General features: G+C 34.1%; 1 protein-coding gene across 1 annotated transcript in view; it reads left to right on the top strand.

Annotated features, from left to right (window-relative positions):
• GSTCD (glutathione S-transferase C-terminal domain containing) overlaps nucleotides 1-18,965 on the top strand; it is a 54,164-nt gene that overhangs the window by 7,706 nt on the left and 27,493 nt on the right. Inside the window, exons 4-5 of the mRNA XM_065736520.1 lie at nucleotides 3,714-3,968; nucleotides 4,639-4,732. Of these exons, the coding sequence (XP_065592592.1) occupies nucleotides 3,714-3,968; nucleotides 4,639-4,732 (349 nt within the window). The remainder of the gene's footprint in view (nucleotides 1-3,713; nucleotides 3,969-4,638; nucleotides 4,733-18,965) is intronic.

The raw sequence follows: 18,965 nt of genomic DNA, 5'->3' as shown, positions 1-18,965 counted from the left end.
TTGCATACTCAGGTTCATGAGGATGCATATGCAGAAAAGAATTGAGACATTACAACTGTTTCATGTGATAATAAGCAATATAATGAACTTAACTTTTACCAGTACTTCCACAATTGTATAAGACTAATAGCTAAACTGGTGCCTGTTGCCAAGAACTGAGTCAAATTAGTATTTACATTTTTATACAAGCTGTTCAGCCAAATTTGCCGTATAGCATTAAAAAAATTTTCCTATTTCCTAGAGGAGATGCTGTCAGTCAGAGGAAAAAAAATCTCTCTAGTAAAGCTAGTGGTAGTAACTAACATTTATTTTTAACAGAATTTTTTAACATCTTCCACCAAGATTATTACCCACAGTGAATTTGTCTTATTTAATATCAGGAGGTCAGAAGTAGGTCAATGTATCTACCTTTGAATTAAGGTGATGAATTATTTTACAGAAAAAAAGTCTACTTTGTTTTACAAATCACAAAATTGAGGATTAACAGCAGCATCTGTATTTTATAAACAAAAATCAGTAAGACAATGACTTAAAAAATTAAAGTATTTCAGTTATATTTAGAAAAGGCACTGCAAAAATAAAAAGTGTTTTTGTTTTCTTTTATAGTGATGTTTAACTTACCAGGGCTTGAGGAGAATGCTGGATGAGGCACTGAATTGATTTCAGCAGTCCAAGTGAAATCTTTACACAGATATGCCCTGAACCAAAAGTACTGTATTTGTTTGCTCTTCATGAGTGAGCCTTGAGTCCTGGCAGCATGCAGCTTATAAGCTATATGAAACTAGCTTTCATTTTCATCTTTGTTACAAGAGCTCTAGGATAATGTTGTTTTATCTCTGATAAACAGTTAAGCTTTTAAGCAATTACATCTTGATTCTTAGAGTTAAAAGAAAAACCTGAAACTGTCCTGCAGGCGGTGAGTTGAGAACAGTTTTTGCTAGCATTGACAGTAGTTGCAAAGTTTAATATATAAAAATGATTTTTATCACTTGCATGACAATTTCCAGTTATACATGTCTACTGTTGACCACTCACCAAGCATGGCAGGATGCACAGGAACAGCACAAAGTTACACCAGAGAAAGTTCAGACTGCTCATTAGGAGAAATCTCTTTACTGTGAGTTCAAGTCAAGCATTGGAACAGGCTTCCTAGAGAGGTAGTCTGTGCCTCTTGCACTGTCAGTGGGTAAAAGGCACTTAGATAATGTCCTTAATTACATGCTTTAACTTTTACCTATCCCTGAAGTGATCAGGCAGTTGTACTTTGTCTTTGAAGGTACTTTCCAACTAAACTATTGTACTTTACACTTTTCTATTCCTGGCTTACATTTTTTTAAAAATGATTGTAGTCGCAATTCCACTTTATATAAGGGTGTGAATAATAATGAAGCCTTCAATGAGTATACAACCAGAACACACCATACAATAAATGAGAAAACCCAGCTAACTTAACTGTAATTATAATTACCAAAAACTGAGATAATGAAGCTGATGAGTTGTTTTTCATTACCTCCTTCCATTTATTATCTTTCTGAGGTTAGCCTTGTTACACTTCCTATTAGTTGTAACTGTTCAAAATTAATAGCACAGTAACAAAAGCTCTCATCTCCTTCTGGGAGAAACTGCTATTCACTTTTTAAAACACAATTCAGAACACTTGTTATCAAGTGTAACAGTGCCTCTCAGAATTGCTTTCCAGAAAGACTTCTTAACTGAATTAATGTATATGGTATTGGCAGAAATATATCAAGATATTAAAAGTACAATTCATCCTCCTTTTACACCTTAAGCTATTACTAATTACTCTTTTAACTTCTTATAACTCTTTTAAGAGCATCATAAGCACAGCATGTGAGAAAGCTGCTTGAAACTTGGCATGTGTTCTTTACCAGTTTGTATTTCTACACAGTAAATGGGTGTGTGGAAAGACCACTTTTGCATGTTTTTTTCATGCAAGCATGGTCTATAATTCTCTGCTTGAAGCATGCACAGCAGTGCAGGCTGTTTGGGATTGGAAAGGACCTCTGCAGATCACCTTGTCCATCCTCCCCACTCAGAGCAGAGCCACACTGAGCTAGGTTCTGAGAATCAAAAACAGACTTCTCAGCCTGTGCCAGTATTTCAGAACCCAATAGTTTAAATAAAAAAATTAAAGTCATCTTTTGGTAAAACAGAGACACACACTAAGTGTATGTTTGCTAGTGTCTGACTTGCTGATTTCCCTTGAATAGCCTACACTTCAGCTTTTCTTGCCAGTCACATTTTATACTCCTAATCTTTTAGGCAATGAACATTTATTGCACAAGATACTTTTCCTTATTTTTGAAGTAAGAACTGCTCCTTTGCATCTTGATCCATTGTTAAAAATAGTCATAATATCTTGCAATAACTTCACTTAATCTGTATGTATGTTGTAGGTTCTGTAGTCCAGCAAATGTTTAAAAGAGCATACTTTTCTGATATTTTTGTATGTGATAGCAATACTCTATTCTTCAGATGTCTATCTCTAAGTTCCAAAGTAAGATGGATTTTCAAATAGCACGCATAGCCATTTAATCTCATTAAGCAGTCTGTCAACTTGCTGTAAAATAATTTTATCTCAGTTTAATCATGTACAGCTAGGCATGCAGGATTTTTCATTTACGGCTGAGGCAAAATCAGGACCTGAGGAACAACAAATTTGTCTTTTTGTTGCCCTTTCATTTTAAAGCTACAGTTACTGTTACATGTTTTTCTTTCCCTTCTCACACTTTAAAATAAAGGCACTTCTAACCGATACTCTAGTGCTACAGGTAAAGAACTAACACATCAAATTAATAACAATGAGGCAGATCTAGGATGCCTCCACGGTGTTTACACAGTAGGATTATTTGTGAACAATTAAATAATGGAAATCAAGTACTTTTTATTCAAGACCTATATTTGGAAGATATCATCATATTGCTTTTTTGAAAACAAATTTGTTTGCTATATAGTTTTTAAATACTTACCTTTTGGAAGTTGTTGACTCAGCACATAGCATACAAACATAGTAAAGGCAGCTCCTGGAAGTAAGTACGTAGAGAATATGTTCAGTTTCATTGCACATTTCAGCTGCCACTGTAGAGAATTATGAGAATTTTATAAAGTTGAAAATATAGTAAGGTAAGGGCCTTCGTTTTTATAACATACAGGAACGCAAGCAGAAATTACTTTAGTTCACCAAACACATAAAATTTGCTAGTCTTATACTCAAATCACACTTTATAATATGTATTTTTTGTTGCATATACATGATATTCAGATTTAGGATTTTAATTGGTTTGCACTTAAGATTTCTATTTTCACTTTTTTTGCTTTTAAATTCAGCATTCATTGCAAATTTCTGACTTTTATGCTTATTAATCAAGGCAAAGTATTCCCATATTAGAAAATACTAGATAACAAACAGTATTATTTGAATTATGCTTTCCTTTAACTAACTGAAATTATAATTAAAGTTGTTCACATAAGTATTTTCATCACATAGAAATTGCAAGTAGTGTTTAAACAGTCAACCAGCATTTCAGCCTGGAAGCAGTGCTCCTAAATAGCTAGATTTTTGCAGTGAGGAAAGACATTGAGGTTTTACATGGAGCTACACTCACTTTCTACAGTAGTTAAAGCCTTCTTCACGTTGCTGCTTGTAGGAAAAGAGTTACAATGCAAATTACTTTCCCATTCTACTTTTCTAGGTTTACTGCAAAAAACAAGGAAAAGATCTGGTAAACTTACCACTGATCTCCAGCTGGTATCAAAGAGTTCAGCAAGTACCTGGGGTGAAGGAAACAGCTGATAAGTGCAACATGCAGCTTTTCCAGCTTCCAGAGATGATGCTTACTCCAAAGGAACACCTAGAAGACTTCTTTCTAGTTCCTAATGAATTAGAAGAAGAGCAAGAAGACAGTCAATTTATAGGTGGTCCAAGGCCAACTATGACTAAGTTAATGGTAATTTAAGATTTTTGATCAGCTGTCTTAGTTATCTTAATTATATTTAATTTGAAGCAGGTGAAGTTTATTTGAATTACAGAAGCAAAGTCTTCGATAGCCTTAAATGATTTCTTTCTGATATGTGTTGACTTAGAAGAGGTTTTACTCTTTTTTTTTGGTTAACAATATTTGGTTGTTCAGGAATTGAGTTAACATCCTATGGAAGCCCTGTGAATAGCTCTTAGCTATCAAAGTAACCTTTTGTTTTATTTATGATATTGTATTCCTCTTTTAAAGGTATGTATAAAAAAATAAAACAGATGATATTGTATGTTTAGTTTAAGTATTCTGTTTTTCTGTTGTTATTTCTGTAAGTCTTTGAATGTCTGAGACCCTACTGAGTTTTATTAAAGAAAATTCTTTATTGTGTTCTACAGTTTTCCATATTCTATTTTATTTTGTTTTATTGCATAAAGGCAATCAGCCACTTATAAAGAAAACGAACAGGGCTTTCTTGTGAAAATATAAATATATTGTTTGAACTCCACGTGAAGTAGAGTCACTTGCCTGTTAAGTTTCATTTGGGCTGAAAGTTGTGCAGTGTGATCTGATGTTATTAAATGAAGTTTTGCTACCAATTTCAGTGGCTGAAAGATTGAGCCCTATTTTTTTCTTCCTTTTCATGTAGGAGAGGGGTATTGAAGCAAGGTTTTCTCCTCATCCATGCCCTAACTGGACAATAGACTGGACCAACCTGCCGGGAGCAGTCAGTCCTGGAGAAGGTAAGGATTTCTAATGTATTTTCAGTGCCTATTCTGGTGATGCTATTGACTGTGTCGTAGGAAAAGATGTTACTTTCCACGGATGTATTTCAAAGCTGTGTTAAGTAGGAAAGCAGTTTTAAGTCTGTTTTAAATTTCAGGTTGTTTATAAGATACGGTGACATGACTTCTCTCAAATCATCAACAGTTAATGACCTACCTGTGAATTAAAGCTTGACCTTGTTTTTTGACCTTTTTCTTTACTGTTGCACAGTTTCCTGATCTTTTCTTCATACTTAGGGCAGAAAAATTTTGACCACGTGATGTTCATATAATCAGTATGCACAGTATGCACGGTGTGCATAGACTGTGTCTTCCAGAGCAGTAACAGATTTTATTTTGATGGAAATACTCTTAATTAGTAAAGTTTGGATGCTATGTACCCGTAATCCTTCTTGTGGCAGGTTCCCCTGCTCTGCAGTGATCTTTTTTTCTCCTAGATTGCAAAGCATTTCACTATACTTCTGCTTTACCACAATATTTGTTGTCTTCATCGGTGTTGTGAATATTGAATACCTTTTCTACCATGCAGTGAAGTTTACTCTGAAATGTCTTATGTATACTACCAGACAGTAAGTGGATGGTAACTCATTTCTGTCTGGAACAAAAATGTTTGTGTTCTTAGGTAGCAATGTCAGTCTAGCCCCTGTGGCATAGAACTTCTGATTAAAACCAGTACAGAAATATACATACAATATATAATGCTCTTCAGTGACCTGTATGTGAGATTCTTTACAGAATATATTAAGAATTACTGAGGATGTTACAGACTTAAGAAAAAAAACAACAAACGTTTGTACATGCTTGCAATATGTGCATGCTTTAAATATCTACGAAAGCAATTTATATAAACACGTCTCCCAGTGAAGCATGTTAATTATTATATAGAGTTCCTAATTCCTTGCTAGCAATTGATTGATTTCTAGCATAGAATTGATTTGATGTTTGACTCACAGAGATGATGTTTTCTGTGCGCAAATTTAAGTAAGGTGATGCAGAAAATGGTAGAGACCTTTTGTATCTGCTGTGCTCAGCACTCAGGTGCAGGGAAGGACATTGATCCATCATAAGACAATGCCTGCATGTCTGATTGAAGTGCAGAGTGACTCATGTCAAGTTTGTTTCACATATGCTCGATTTGTGATCAACAAAAAGCTAACAGCCAAATGAAGTGACTAGATAAAGTTGTTGCCAACGTGATACTTTCCCCTCATGTGCATTCAAATGTTCAGACCTTTAAGGAAATATTTAGATTTTTAGAATACTTCCTTGGTTTGCAAAACTAGACAGAATTTGAAAAGGCCAGTGTCCAATATTCAGACTGTCCCTGAAATAGTTAATGAGAAGAGCTATGTTACCTTGATATATAAGACACAATATAATTCATAACATACTGTGAATGTGGTTTATTTTTTGGGAGGGGAAAAAACCCACAAAAATGAAACAGAACTTGTGAGAAACATGTATATAGTATTTTAAAGGTTGCCTTTATTGTCTTCTTTACCTAAATAATTTATGTCTGCTACAAATCTGATCCTCCATGCTTTTTCTTTGAGAGGTTTATGTTTGTTAACAGGTATATTTTAATATGTGTATGAATATAAATCCTACTATAAGTGCCAAGCTTGGTTATTTATATACATATAGAGTACAGAACGTCCACGTTAGATATAGAAGCATGTCTGAATTACAGGAAAAAACAGTGACAAGAGAGGGAAGCTGCTCTAACAGTGCCACTTCTCTTTGTTTGATAGTGTAGTAGCAATCATTTTTTTTTCTGGGAGAAAATGTTAATTCATTTTTTTAAATTTTATTTTGAAGTATCAGGATTTTGTTCTTATGTAGCAAAAACATACATGAAATAGTTTGAATGTAAGTTCTGATAACAAGTTATCTCAAATCGTTTGAGAGTTAAGAAATTGAGTTACTCTGGCACGTTGATTTGAGAACTGACATCACAATATTTACGACCCGATGAAGATAAAACATTTTATTAAAATCCTTTTTAAACCAACTTCTAATGAATTTCAAATAAGGACAGATGGAAATTTCTGCTGTTATTACATAGTTCACTGGCAAAATCCCAGACCTGATGATATATGTCTGCAGTGGATCAAAAGCATCATTAAAACCCCAAGGTAGTGAACATACTTCCTTTTAGAAGTAGAATCTTTCTGTTCCACGATTGTTCCATAGAGGTATTGCTTGTATTTTCTTTATGGTATTAATTGTTTGCACACTAGGTTGTTTTTTTTGTTTTTGTTTTTTGTTTTTTAACCAACTATCCAACATAACTTAGGGTTACTGTAGTACAAATCTTTTCCTGAAAGAAAGAAAAATGAGTTACAGATACTTGGCTGACGCTTTGGTGCACTCGAATTATTAAGATATATCTTGCAAAGAAGAGTGATTTCCTTCATTGCCAATAATAAATCTGCTAAATAAAAATTTACTGGGATTTGGATGTCAAATCGTTTTTTATAGCTGGACAACCATTGATCTTGGAGATCATTTATGTGTATTTTTTTCAAAGCAGTTGGTTTGTCCTTTGAGGTAAGCTCTCAAGGGCTCTCAAGACATATACTGTTCAGTGTGACTGCTTTGCAAATATTGAGTACTGTGTCAGTAACTTGCTACTCTGCATACTCTCTCCTCCCCTTACCTACCCTCTCTCTATTTAGAGTAGAACAGTGTGCTCAAATTTTATAGAACATTTTATTTGAAATTTGCATTAGACGTTTAAGAAGTTTTAGAAAGCAAAATATGCAGATGAATTTCTTTTCTTTCCATGAGACATAACACGCTTTTTTCCCCTTCTTCTCCCCATCATTAATACAAATATAGTCTGACTTAGGAGCTGCAGTCTCTTCATCTAATAATAAATCAGCATCATCAAAACAAGTTTCCTTGTAATGCTAGTTTTTCACGTTGGACCTGTGTCACTGTTTAGTGTGCTCTCTAGTCTTGATTTTCAGTGTGCATAACTTGTGAGTTAAGGTCTCAGCTATTTTTATTCCTACAGTTGAGATTAAACCTCTGGTATTTGAAGACTAAATAGGCAAATATATGTCACCCTATGTAAAATTCAGTTACCTATTTGCTAGGGTGTTGCTTTTAAAATGTTTTCTCAAGCCCCCAAACTGTTCCCAGCTCCCATATGCCATACAGTAATTCTCCTTCTGGTCAGGATCTGAATGCTAATTAGGTAATAAATGGCTTTGTACTCTTTTCCTTCAGTTCAGTAGGACTCTTGAAATTCATCGTTCATACATCTTAAGGCTAGAAAGACAGCATGATCACATATACCTGTTGGTATTTGATACAGCAGTTGTAGTGGTGCACTAGACAACAATCCTGGATGATCAGTGTTAGTTTTGTTTCCAGAAATGATATAAAGATACTGTAGTTTGACATGGCCTTTCAATCAGTGGAGATGCAGAGATGTCTTAATGCAGCACAAAAAAAGTTAGAAATTCTTTTTTTACTTTATAATATACAAAATTAGTGTTAATGAAGAGGAAGAGGAAACGTCAATGAGCTATGATGACGTATTCAGTTTGAGCCATCAACAATTGAAGAAACTGAATTCCATGTGTTTTGGGCAAAATGTTGGTTTCTTGGGTTTTATACTTGCATCAAATGACTCTTTTATCATTCTGTAATTTCACTTAGAGTAGAGAGTAGTGATGTTTTAATGACAGCTGATTTTATAGTTTTGTTCTTTTTGAGTGAAGGAAAACAGGACTAAATACAGTAATCATCTTTTAGTCAATTTCATTTTTTTACTTTGGGTCCACATTAAAAGTGTTTGTAATTGCTACAAAACTTGCTTCTGTTACCTTGTGGAATAAATGCTTTATTAGATTCAGAGCTGTTTGTTTTGAAATTGTTAGCAAGATTTGATTCAGTGTATCCAAATTTCCTTTGGATTATTTTGTGATGGTAGGCCATGGTTGTTTTTTTTTGTTTTTTTTTTTGTTCCACCTTTTATATTGGTATTAACTTCGGACTATTTTAGTTTTGGGATATGCTTTCTGAGATGTGAATACATGACTCTAAAAAGTCAAAGCTGTTTTAAGGAGTCTGATATTTGACTGAAGTTTTGCTAATCAATAGATGCAAATTTGGTGTTTTATTTTAAGTGTAAAAAGTCATAGTGTTTCTAAAATGAGGTCCAGGCAGTCTTTGATTCCATACAACAAAAAGAGTTAAAAGAAACACTTCAAAGTTTTCTATTTCCCTTCCAAGCATGTCAGAACTTTTTGAAAGACTTTGAAGATCCGTTTTTTTTTTTTTTTTAATACTTTTGTAGCCTATTTCAGTATCTCAAGCATCCTGAAGCAGGAACTCATCCTTCTTCATCTGATTTTTCCATATCAGACAGCTCTTTGCCTGCAAGCCACATGGGTAACAATCCAAGTGAGGCTCAGATGAAGCTATTCTCATTAATCTCTTCTTACAGCTATACTTCAGTTGCACTTGTTTAAAAGCTTAAGCTATGTTTATTATTGCATTTTGCAATTCAAGGTCAGGAAAACCTGAAATGGCAATGGAGTCACATTGTCTCATATTCTTACTAAATAGTTGAGAAACGAATAATTTCCAATAGCAAAGAGATGCTGGCTTGAATATAAGTGACATTTAAGGTTAAAAGTGTATGAAAAGCAAGTTTATTACTGCAGTTTCATTCTTCTGCATGGCTTATAAGAGTGTTCTTTCAAAACTTTTGACTTCATGTGGCTTTTTTGAACTTTCTGACTGCTCTAGAATGTAGCATTGCGTGGTTGAATTGAATTGAGTTTTGATGGGAGTTTGAATTATTTTTCTTTCTTTTATTCTAAAAAATCGATATCTGTACGTACCCAGAAACTGTAAGTCACCTGTGCTGCCAAACCATAGAATTTGTCATACAACCTTAGAATAGTGTAGGTTGGAGGCAACCTTGAACATCAGTGATTACTGTGATTCAGAAAGACACTTTCCTCTAAACATGTCTCAAAATCATCTTTAAGGGGTGCTTTTTGAGAAGCTAGAGAACATAGAAATTAATTGCTTTTAATAGTCAATAAGGGGTACTTTAAAGTTATGCTGTGTACACAGTGACACTTTGTCTGAATAAGACAGTGGTGGCACATTACTTCCTCCTCTTTGTGTGGAAAATGTGTGCATTTACTGTTTGGTGTTGGGTTTGTTTTGGTTTTTTTTAAGTCCTGTTCATAGTGTTTCCATTTCATAAGAATTGATTCCATATATGCCAGTATATAATTCCAGTATATGATTCCATATATGCCATCCAGTTTTAATGACTTTGAGAATTGCACTCAGACAGTTCATGCACTGCTGGTCCTCACAAGGTTCTCATGGCAGCTGGATGAATAGTTATTAAAAAACTTTCCTAGTTTAGAACTTCAGCAAAAATATGAATAGATAATTAGATAGAACAGTGCTGTGGTGATAGCTGTTGTACGTGTTCATTTTTATTTTATTTTTTTCACCTTGCTTGGTTCTGCAAGTTTAGAATGGACCTTTCTGCCACTCTGAGTAATAACTGATTGCCAGTTTCAGGAGTTTTGCTCTTTGTGTAGTACATGTGAGCTTTCTTACAGAGTATGTAGTGTTCAGACTTGAAGCATGTTCATTTTTCATCTCATCCTGTGCTAAATCTGTATGTTCCTGATTTTCAGAATGCTTTTGTAATATTGGCTCACTTAAGAATATGAGCAAACAATTAACAACTTCGGATATTTAAAAACCTGGTATAGAAATAAAGAAATCCTGTCCTGTTTCTGCGTGAGTAAAAAATCAACATAAGTACAGATTGCCAATACTTCTTTGGAGGCGTTATTTTTCTTTTTGAAATATCTGTTTTAACTTTCCAAATATTTTAATCAAATTTTGTACTAATAAAATCCATATGTAATAGCATATTTGTAGTAGTGAGGAAGATCTGGGATTAGAGAGTTGATCCTTTTCGTTAAAGTCTAGCACTGATCTGTGCAAATGAGTATTGGTTGAACTGAATCAAATTTTTTTGATAACTGCAGTCTACTAGTGCATGTGCATGTGTGTGTGACTTGTAGACCTTAAACTCATCACTGACCACAGGAGGGCAGCAAAATCTGTTTGGAGCCCAAACTGTGGCTTCATGAGTGGAGCTGTGCCCTTAAACCGTGGAGTCACCCAAGAGAAGTGTAACAGTTTTGAAAATTAAGGGTTAATTTCCCTAATTAAAGGGAAAAGTTGATCAGCTCATCCTCTTCTTTGGGAATTTTTTATTGTGTTGTTGTTTTTGTGACAAAGGAGGATGCTGTAAATATACTTGCAAGAAAATGAGTAGCTCAGAGGAAATTTCTGGGATTTTTCCCCCAGTATATGTATAAAACACAAGAAAAATTGTGCAGGTGGTTTTATTTGTTTGTTATTTCAGTTACTCAATAAATGCTGCCATTGTACAAGGGCCTACAATATCTTGAAAACTGGAAAAGGTGATATCACAAAAGGACAGGCTATCGGTTGAATCCAGTGTAAAAGGGAGTAGCATGTTTGATAGAGCAGAAGAAAAAGGTAGGCAAATAAAAATGATATAAAGAGATGAATTTAAGGAGCCAACCATTGTGGTGCTGGTATTTTTGTCTTTTTTATTTATTTTATTATTTTTTTTGTTAGCCACACTGAGCATGTGGTGGATATCTGACCCTCTTTGTTTGAAGGGTAGGGTTACAGTCAAAATGTGAAAAAGCTAACTAGCCTATGCAAGCGTTTGAAAATGTTCCCCAGAAATAAATGAGAAAAGTTTTTCTCTCTTAACTGGACCTCTCACAACTTGCTTCCAAAAAAGGAAATGTAGGCACTGAGTAGTTAACATCAGAAGATTAACAAAGTGAGAGAAGTAAGGTGCAGTTTCTGTGCTTAGGTACAGTGTTTTTTGAATGTAGCCCAGAGAACGATTGATAACTGAGGTAGTTTTTGTCTTTTTCTCCTCTTCCTCTGTTACTGAACACTGCAACAAAAGAATTTACGTGTTGCTCTCACTGAAATTTATTGATGTCCACTCATGTTCTGTTCTGGGGATAACTCTTAAAAAACATTTCGTTATTGTTTTGGGAGGAAAAGAAGTGGGGATTTGTTAGAAGTTGAAGTGTTTTGTAGATTATTTATATAATATTTATAAATAAGTGTAAAAAATAATATGAACAAAATAAATGAAATAATAATATGAATGTATATAAAATATTTATATTATTGATAGGTTTCATTTCAGTCTGCAGAGAGAACTGGTGAATGACAAAGCTTATTCTGAAGCTTAGTACGGTTTTAGATCTGATCTACTGGCTGCTCTGGTAATACCAGACACAGTTCTGATGCAAATTCAGGGCCTTGCTGTGTTTCCATTATTGATATAAGCTAAATGACATCACTGAATTAAGTATCAAACTCCACAGCAGAGTTGGAGCTAAAGAACTGCAAACTTCTATTTGTGAATAAGTGCTTCTAGTATAAGAAGCTGTGAGAGGTTAACTATCTATCCATCAACCGTTTAACAACATTAACATGTTAGGTTGCTAGATAGCTGATGTTAGGAGTCTGTTCTTGTCTGGGAGCTTTTAATCCCTCTCTGCTAAATGTATTAGTGAAGTATTAAATTCTGCAAGGAGAACGTAGTGCTGATGCTGACTAGTTATTATGGCATATCTAAATAGATATCTTCATGTGGCAGTCTGTGTCATTTGAACTTAAAACAGCTGATAGACTTCTGATGTTGTTTAGATTTCCTAGATCAGAGTAAAAGAAACATCAGAAAGCTATTTTATAAGTTGGTAGACCATCACAGTTTTTTAAAAACAAAGTCTTATTTTGCTTATTTTGCTGGGGTTTGTATTACATGGGAATGTATTACATTTATGATGCTCTATTAAATACGAAGTAAGAAAATTAAATATCCTTAATGAGTTATTTCTGAGGCTATTAGCTGTTTCCAGAGTTTGTGGTTGCCCTGGTTTTATGTCAATTAACAGCATGATCACAATAAATAAAATTGAGATTTATTTTGTAATTATTAAGGTGTACAGTTTTCTTCAGAAATGCAGCCAAACATTATAAACAATTTTGCAGTTTGAGTTGTTTGTGCTAGGGATGGAGGTGGAGGACTGCCTCTCTTTAACATAGAGAACTTGTTAGTACTGAGGTACAGTCAAATTATGTGCTGCTTTAGTGGATTTCTGTGAGCTCTTCATTGACATTTTATGATGAGTGTACAGAACACAGCATATTTCACTGTGGCAATAAGATAGCCATGTGCATGTAGAACATACTTTGAAACTAATGTTTCTGGCAGAAACAGTGCTAGGCACAGACATAAAAGTAACATGGTACAAGTGGCTGGACATGCCTTCTTCATTCACCCAATTTTTATCTATTGTCAAATTCAGGTATAGATTTTGTTTCCAATGCATAAATTATTTGTGACAACATATGAGATAAGAAGGAATTTTTCTGTCTGTTGAAGTTGCTTATTGTTTCCACCTGTACTTTCAGTCCGTGTTAAGGACCGTGAATGCATTGCTCGATTTGGATACAGTCCCACTTTGGATAAGGTCAGGAGTCACATTTTAGCTCTTCCTGAAAGTGAGTTCTCGGGCTACAGTTAAAGTACACTTAAAGCTCTAATCAGCATTTTTTGAGGAAGACAGCACTGCAGTTTGTTAAGGGAAAAAAACCTACCTAAACTTAATGCAGTATTTTGTTGTGAGTGATTCATAATCTCTTCTGAGTAGTTTGATACTTTCTAAGCTTTTAATTACATGAAGGAAAGGCCAGACTACTGTATGTTTAGTGTTTTAGTGAAGGTGGTATTAATTATTTTGTACTTGAAATGCATCTTCTCCAGATGGTCTGGAATAGCTTCTGAAAAGTTAATTTTTGGCACATGTCTTATGTCAAATTTCTGGCCTCTTACCATAATAATATCACGAGGAATTTGCATCCTTGAAAACTTTTGAAAAGCAAAAGCAAGTAGAAATTCAGCTATTTGTAGAATTATCTTGCAAGTGTAGAAAAATTGGAAAATAATCTCTATATTAAAATCTGTCAAACCTGATCTAAAACAATAAAACCTTTTTTTCTTGATGTTGTGGAACATTAGCTTAAAAAAAGTGTTGAGAGGGAGAGAAAGAGAGAGCACGAACTGAAATAAATCCCCCTGGGATTTTTCTTCAACACTCTGTTGCTGAGTTTTTGGTCTTTCTGTTTGTGCTTTAACTTGCATGTGTAAGTATAGTGAGCAGAACTGAAAAGTTACATCAACAGTCCTTACCTGGAATTTACTGATCTGACTGATAGTTGAGGTGCTCTTAATTCTGCTTAAATGATTCTCAATATCCCATTTGCAGATCTTTATAGAGTGCCCTTTAGCAGTATAGCCTTTTAACTGTTCTGAGTTCTTCCATAAACGAATAGTAAACTGTACAGAGCTTTTATCTCAGCTCTGTTAGTTGCATTGCACTCCTTCCTTTGTAAGAAAGAATATGCTGGAAAATATAAAAATGAACTCTTCAACTTCTCAGTGTTACATAAATGCTCCTTGGTAGCCTAGACTTCGGGCTTGATATTTTGAAGGCTGCACTAGAAGTCAGCTAAGTTTTTAAATGGTTCTACCCTGCAATTATGACATTAAAGGATGAGTATGAAAACTATCTTTTCTATCCATCATCTGAACACATTGCCATTCATATCATTTGGTTCAAGTGCAGTGGCACCTAATTAGACGGTGTATTGATGAAAGGTGTATGGTGTGATGTGCATTTTATGGAAGAAAGAAGGGAATTTGATAATACAACCATGCCCCAAATTTCATTTGTGTTATATGATAATATTGGGTATACTTTGCTTGAATTATTACCTACTTTTCTGTCTGTATCATTCTTATGTTTCTATGTCATCGACAGAACTTACTTGCATATGTGTTGTCTGTTCTCAAAGTGCATGTTTCAATAATTTCAATAGGGATTTGGTGTTTAGAGCTCATTTTCTCTTATACAGGAAAGAGTATAATTGAATCTCTTTTTGGAAGTATAACTTCAAGAATGAATCAAATATGAGAGTATCAAATATGTGTACATAAGGAACCAGACTTTTTGTATTAGAAAAATTGTGTGTATTTTGGTGATAAATTTGACACTAATACTGGATAAAATTTTAAGCGCATTTAATAACAATCATGTTGCTTTTTGAATGGAGATGAATTTTGTTGATTTTGAAAGCATTACTTGCATTTCCTCTTTATGAGGGGGAAAAGCACAGTTCATTCCACATTGAGAAGTTTGATCTGTTATGAAGAGTGTCTTACAGGCCTTGAAAAATGTTACTTCTGTATTTAGCAAAAAAATAGTAATGAATTGACAATACTAAAACAAAAAATATTTAGTTATAGTCATTTAACTTTATACAATGCTTGATAGAACTGTAAGAACCACATTTTATTACATGTCAAATGTTGAAGCTTTCTTGTTCTCTGTAAGCCCTCTGTTTGTTGTTGTGGCATGAATCTTGAAGGCATTACTTGGAAGTGTCTTCTTTTGAAAAGAGCACTATGACAATACTTCCATTGTACGTTGCTGCAGTACAAATCAGGTAAATAAACACGAGAGGCTACCTCAGTCTCAGGCCATCATGACTTTATCATGGGTACTTTGTGTGTGACTTCCTTCACTTGCAGTTTGTGAATATTTTGCTTTTTTGAGCTTTCAAACTGTAGTGGACATCTGTTGGACTGCAGGGCGCTGAGGCCAGGGATTTTTTCTCTTGTTTGTGTTCATGTAGTCCTTAAAATTTTCAGCAGAAGCAATGATTTCACTGCCAGATCTCTTCATAGTCAATAAAAATTGAGTTTTGTTTTCTTTGTGACGTGCTTTGTCTGTGAAAATCAATTTTTTAACTTTTTGTCCTGTTGGTTTTTTTTTCTGAGATTTGTAGAACTGTTTCTCTCCTTCTTGCAGTATGACTGATCTTCACTGATGTTGTTGAGACTTTAACAAGGAAGTGTTACATTTCTGATTTACGTGGTCCAAATGAGTATTCATTGTTGTCCTGGTTCAAAATCAATCAAGCTAAATATGTTGCAACAAATCTATGGTGCTGTAAATCAGATAATTTTGGTCCTCTATGTAACTGTTGATGGTGCTAGTTTTTGAGAGAAGGGTATGCATTTTGAAGTAATATACAAAGTATGTGGGTGTTTTCTTAAATTAGCCACTGATCCTAGTCTTTTTTTTTTTTTCTAGTGGTATACATTTAAGCAGCAAAGGTTGTCTTTTGAGCATCCCATTGCTTGTCCATTGATAGACTCTTATTCTTTATAATTCAAGTTTCTCCTGCCAAAAATGTGTTTCAGATTTATGCGAAGTAACCACAATTGGCTGGTCATGAATAGGATTTGAGGAAATTTGACAATAGAAAGAAGTGTTTGTTCACGTTGTTTCTTTTAGTTTATCTGCTCTCCAATATGGCTACCAATATAAATCAGTAATGTCTAATATAACCATCATGCTAATTTTGTTGTTGTTCTGATGTTCCCTAATGCATCTTATGAACCTAATCTATTGATGTACAATTTTTGTGAAACTATTTGATGGTGAAACATCCCATAATTTTTTTCCCTAAACTTCCAGTCTTTTTTGCAAGTCTTTTTTGAAAGATTGGAAATGATTTATTAACTGAAATCTGTTTTTCTTAAAAAGAACAATAAAGTAAAAACAATCTAAGCTAACAGAACAATTCTTAATCCTATGTTGTATGCTTTTTAAAAAAACATTTGCCAAGTGTTTTACTTTCCATCTTATCTACAGCACGTATTTGACATTCCTCCACTTTTGCTTGTTACCAAATGCTTTGGCCTAGCTGTGATCCCAGTTGATGGATTTAATTAATTTTGAATAAGTAAAATGCAGAAAATAAATCTTATCTTCAAGAAAGGTTGGTGTTTTATTATTTTTTATTATTATTTTTTAGAGCATTTTAAACCCTAGTTTCTTTGTAGCCAAAGCTTAGGTTAATGCTCTTCCTATATTTGCACTCCCCTCTTTTCTTTTATTACAGTTAATACATCTTTTATTCTCTCTGTATTTTAATTGTGATTTAAGGATTATATCTAGAGTTAAATCCTACTTGTCAGGAACAAAGTAGACCACATGGCAGAAAATGTTGAGCCTTAATGTCAGAAATTTTTCCTTGAAAATCAGCTTGTAGATATTGTAATCACAGAGAGTGGGGCTGAAAATCACTGCAGTAACTTTCCTCAAAATATGTTGGTTGTCTGTGGATTTAGCATCACCTGGCTTTATAATATTTTGTCAGAGTATAGAGGTCATACAGAGTATACAAACATGCATTCATGTTTTTTGTGGAAAAATGAGCAGATTTTGAACTATGTTTTCCCCTGAAGGTTTTACAAGTTGATGTCTTAACAATTAGGTGATATATCTAGTTCAAAGCATGTTATGATCAGGGATTTTTTTTTTTTTTTAATTTGCTTAAGTTGGTCATAATATTGATAACTGTCGTAAGTAACTTACTCTCAGTAAATGTGCTGACGACTCTGAGCTGAGAGGGAGCCTCAATCTGCATGAGGGTAGGAATGTTCCCCATAGGGATCAGAGAGTGGTCCGGCAGTAATTTCATTATTGTAGTTTTAACAAATGGTAATATAGCTTATGGCAATAAAATGCACACTTATTTCCTTTTTTTCCTATTTTCTTGATGGAGTGGTGGGAGGGCAGCAGTGGCAGTGACAGACTAATTTATGTGGAGTATCTCAAACTTTACTAAGCGTTAGAAAGATAAGACGAAGTCATGAAATTAGGTTGTAAGGCCTCACTGGTTTTAGAACTTTAGGTTATTTTACTTAGCTTTTTTAAAGGAGTGTAGTTATTCTGAATTCCTTTAAAAGAGGAAATTGTGCCTTTCTGCATGTAGATTTCAATTAAACTTAGGGAACTATGATAATAGAGTTGTCTGAGTGATTATGCAAAGTATTTAAAATGATTTTTCTTATGTTAAATAGTTGCTACTTTAATTGAGTCATCAAAGTGATGATCCCTTAAAACTTTTCTTGTATGTGTATTTTCCCAGAGATAAAAATGTTCTTGGAGATGGGATGAAAAAGTTCAGAAAAAAAAACAGTCAAGAGATTAAATAGATGCAATTTGCAGAGGCACAAACATGCTGTTTAAATTAGGCTAATAAGCATATTTTAGGGTTTCCCTTGTTAATTCAATCTAGTAATCACTAGCCTTCATCTTCTAACTTGCTGCACTGCTCTCTGCTGAAGCTCCACTGTCTTTGGTGTATTCTACTTGAATATTTTTCCCTTTGATCCATCTTCAAGCTGGAGTTGGTACTTACAGTAGAACTTGGAGTAGCTTTCTGCTTCATATTTGTTGGTGTTCTTTTGAATGCTTTGTCATCAATTTAATTGTTAACAACTCTTAAAAATAACCTCTAAAATACTGGGCTCAGAGAAAAAGGATTGTCTTTCCTAGCTTAATAGTAACCTTTTTATCATCATCTGTGGATCTGAGGAAATATTTAGTCTTCAACTATTTTCTTGGTAAAGCTCTGCAGACAACCTGCCCTCAAGAATCTAAAGAACACAGAAAAGATGATGATTAAAAAGTAGAAGTGAACAGAGTGTAGTTGAAACAGACCAGATCAAATGCTTCTTTAAAGAGGAAAAAAGTCAGAGAACTTATGATGAGCTTTCAAAAGGCTCCATGAGTTTGGATATCTATGATTAAGTTCGTAGATTTGAAGGAGGGAGTAATCTATAGCCACGTGCATTCTTAACATTGGTTAAAAAACTAGTGAGATTATTTGTATGTCTAAAGGTATGTCTGCCAGCTTTCCAAAAATAAATTATTTGTCATCTGGAAACATGCATTATAGAAGCAGATTGTCTGGGGATCCTGTTGCTTGATGATTACTTTTGCCTGCTTAAATGATTTGTTTAGCTTTAAGTATGTACTTCTGTACTCAAATTCTATAAAACATGATAGATAGTGAACTTTCATAGCATGAAGAGGTAAGTATAAATGAAAACAACTTCCCTCAAAACTAGGTAAATATCAAACCAGAAGTACCTGTGCTCAACAACCTTCTAAAGTAGCCATAAAAGAGAAGAAATAGGCTGTACAACAGCTGT

Source organism: Cyrtonyx montezumae, unplaced genomic scaffold (genome assembly GCF_038088225.1).
Source record: "Cyrtonyx montezumae isolate F1298 unplaced genomic scaffold, pur_monq_1.0 scaffold_2, whole genome shotgun sequence".
In the NCBI taxonomy this organism is placed as follows: Eukaryota; Metazoa; Chordata; class Aves; order Galliformes; family Odontophoridae; genus Cyrtonyx; species Cyrtonyx montezumae.
Note: the sequence above shows the minus strand (reverse complement) of the source record. Positions and strands in the feature narration are given on the sequence as shown.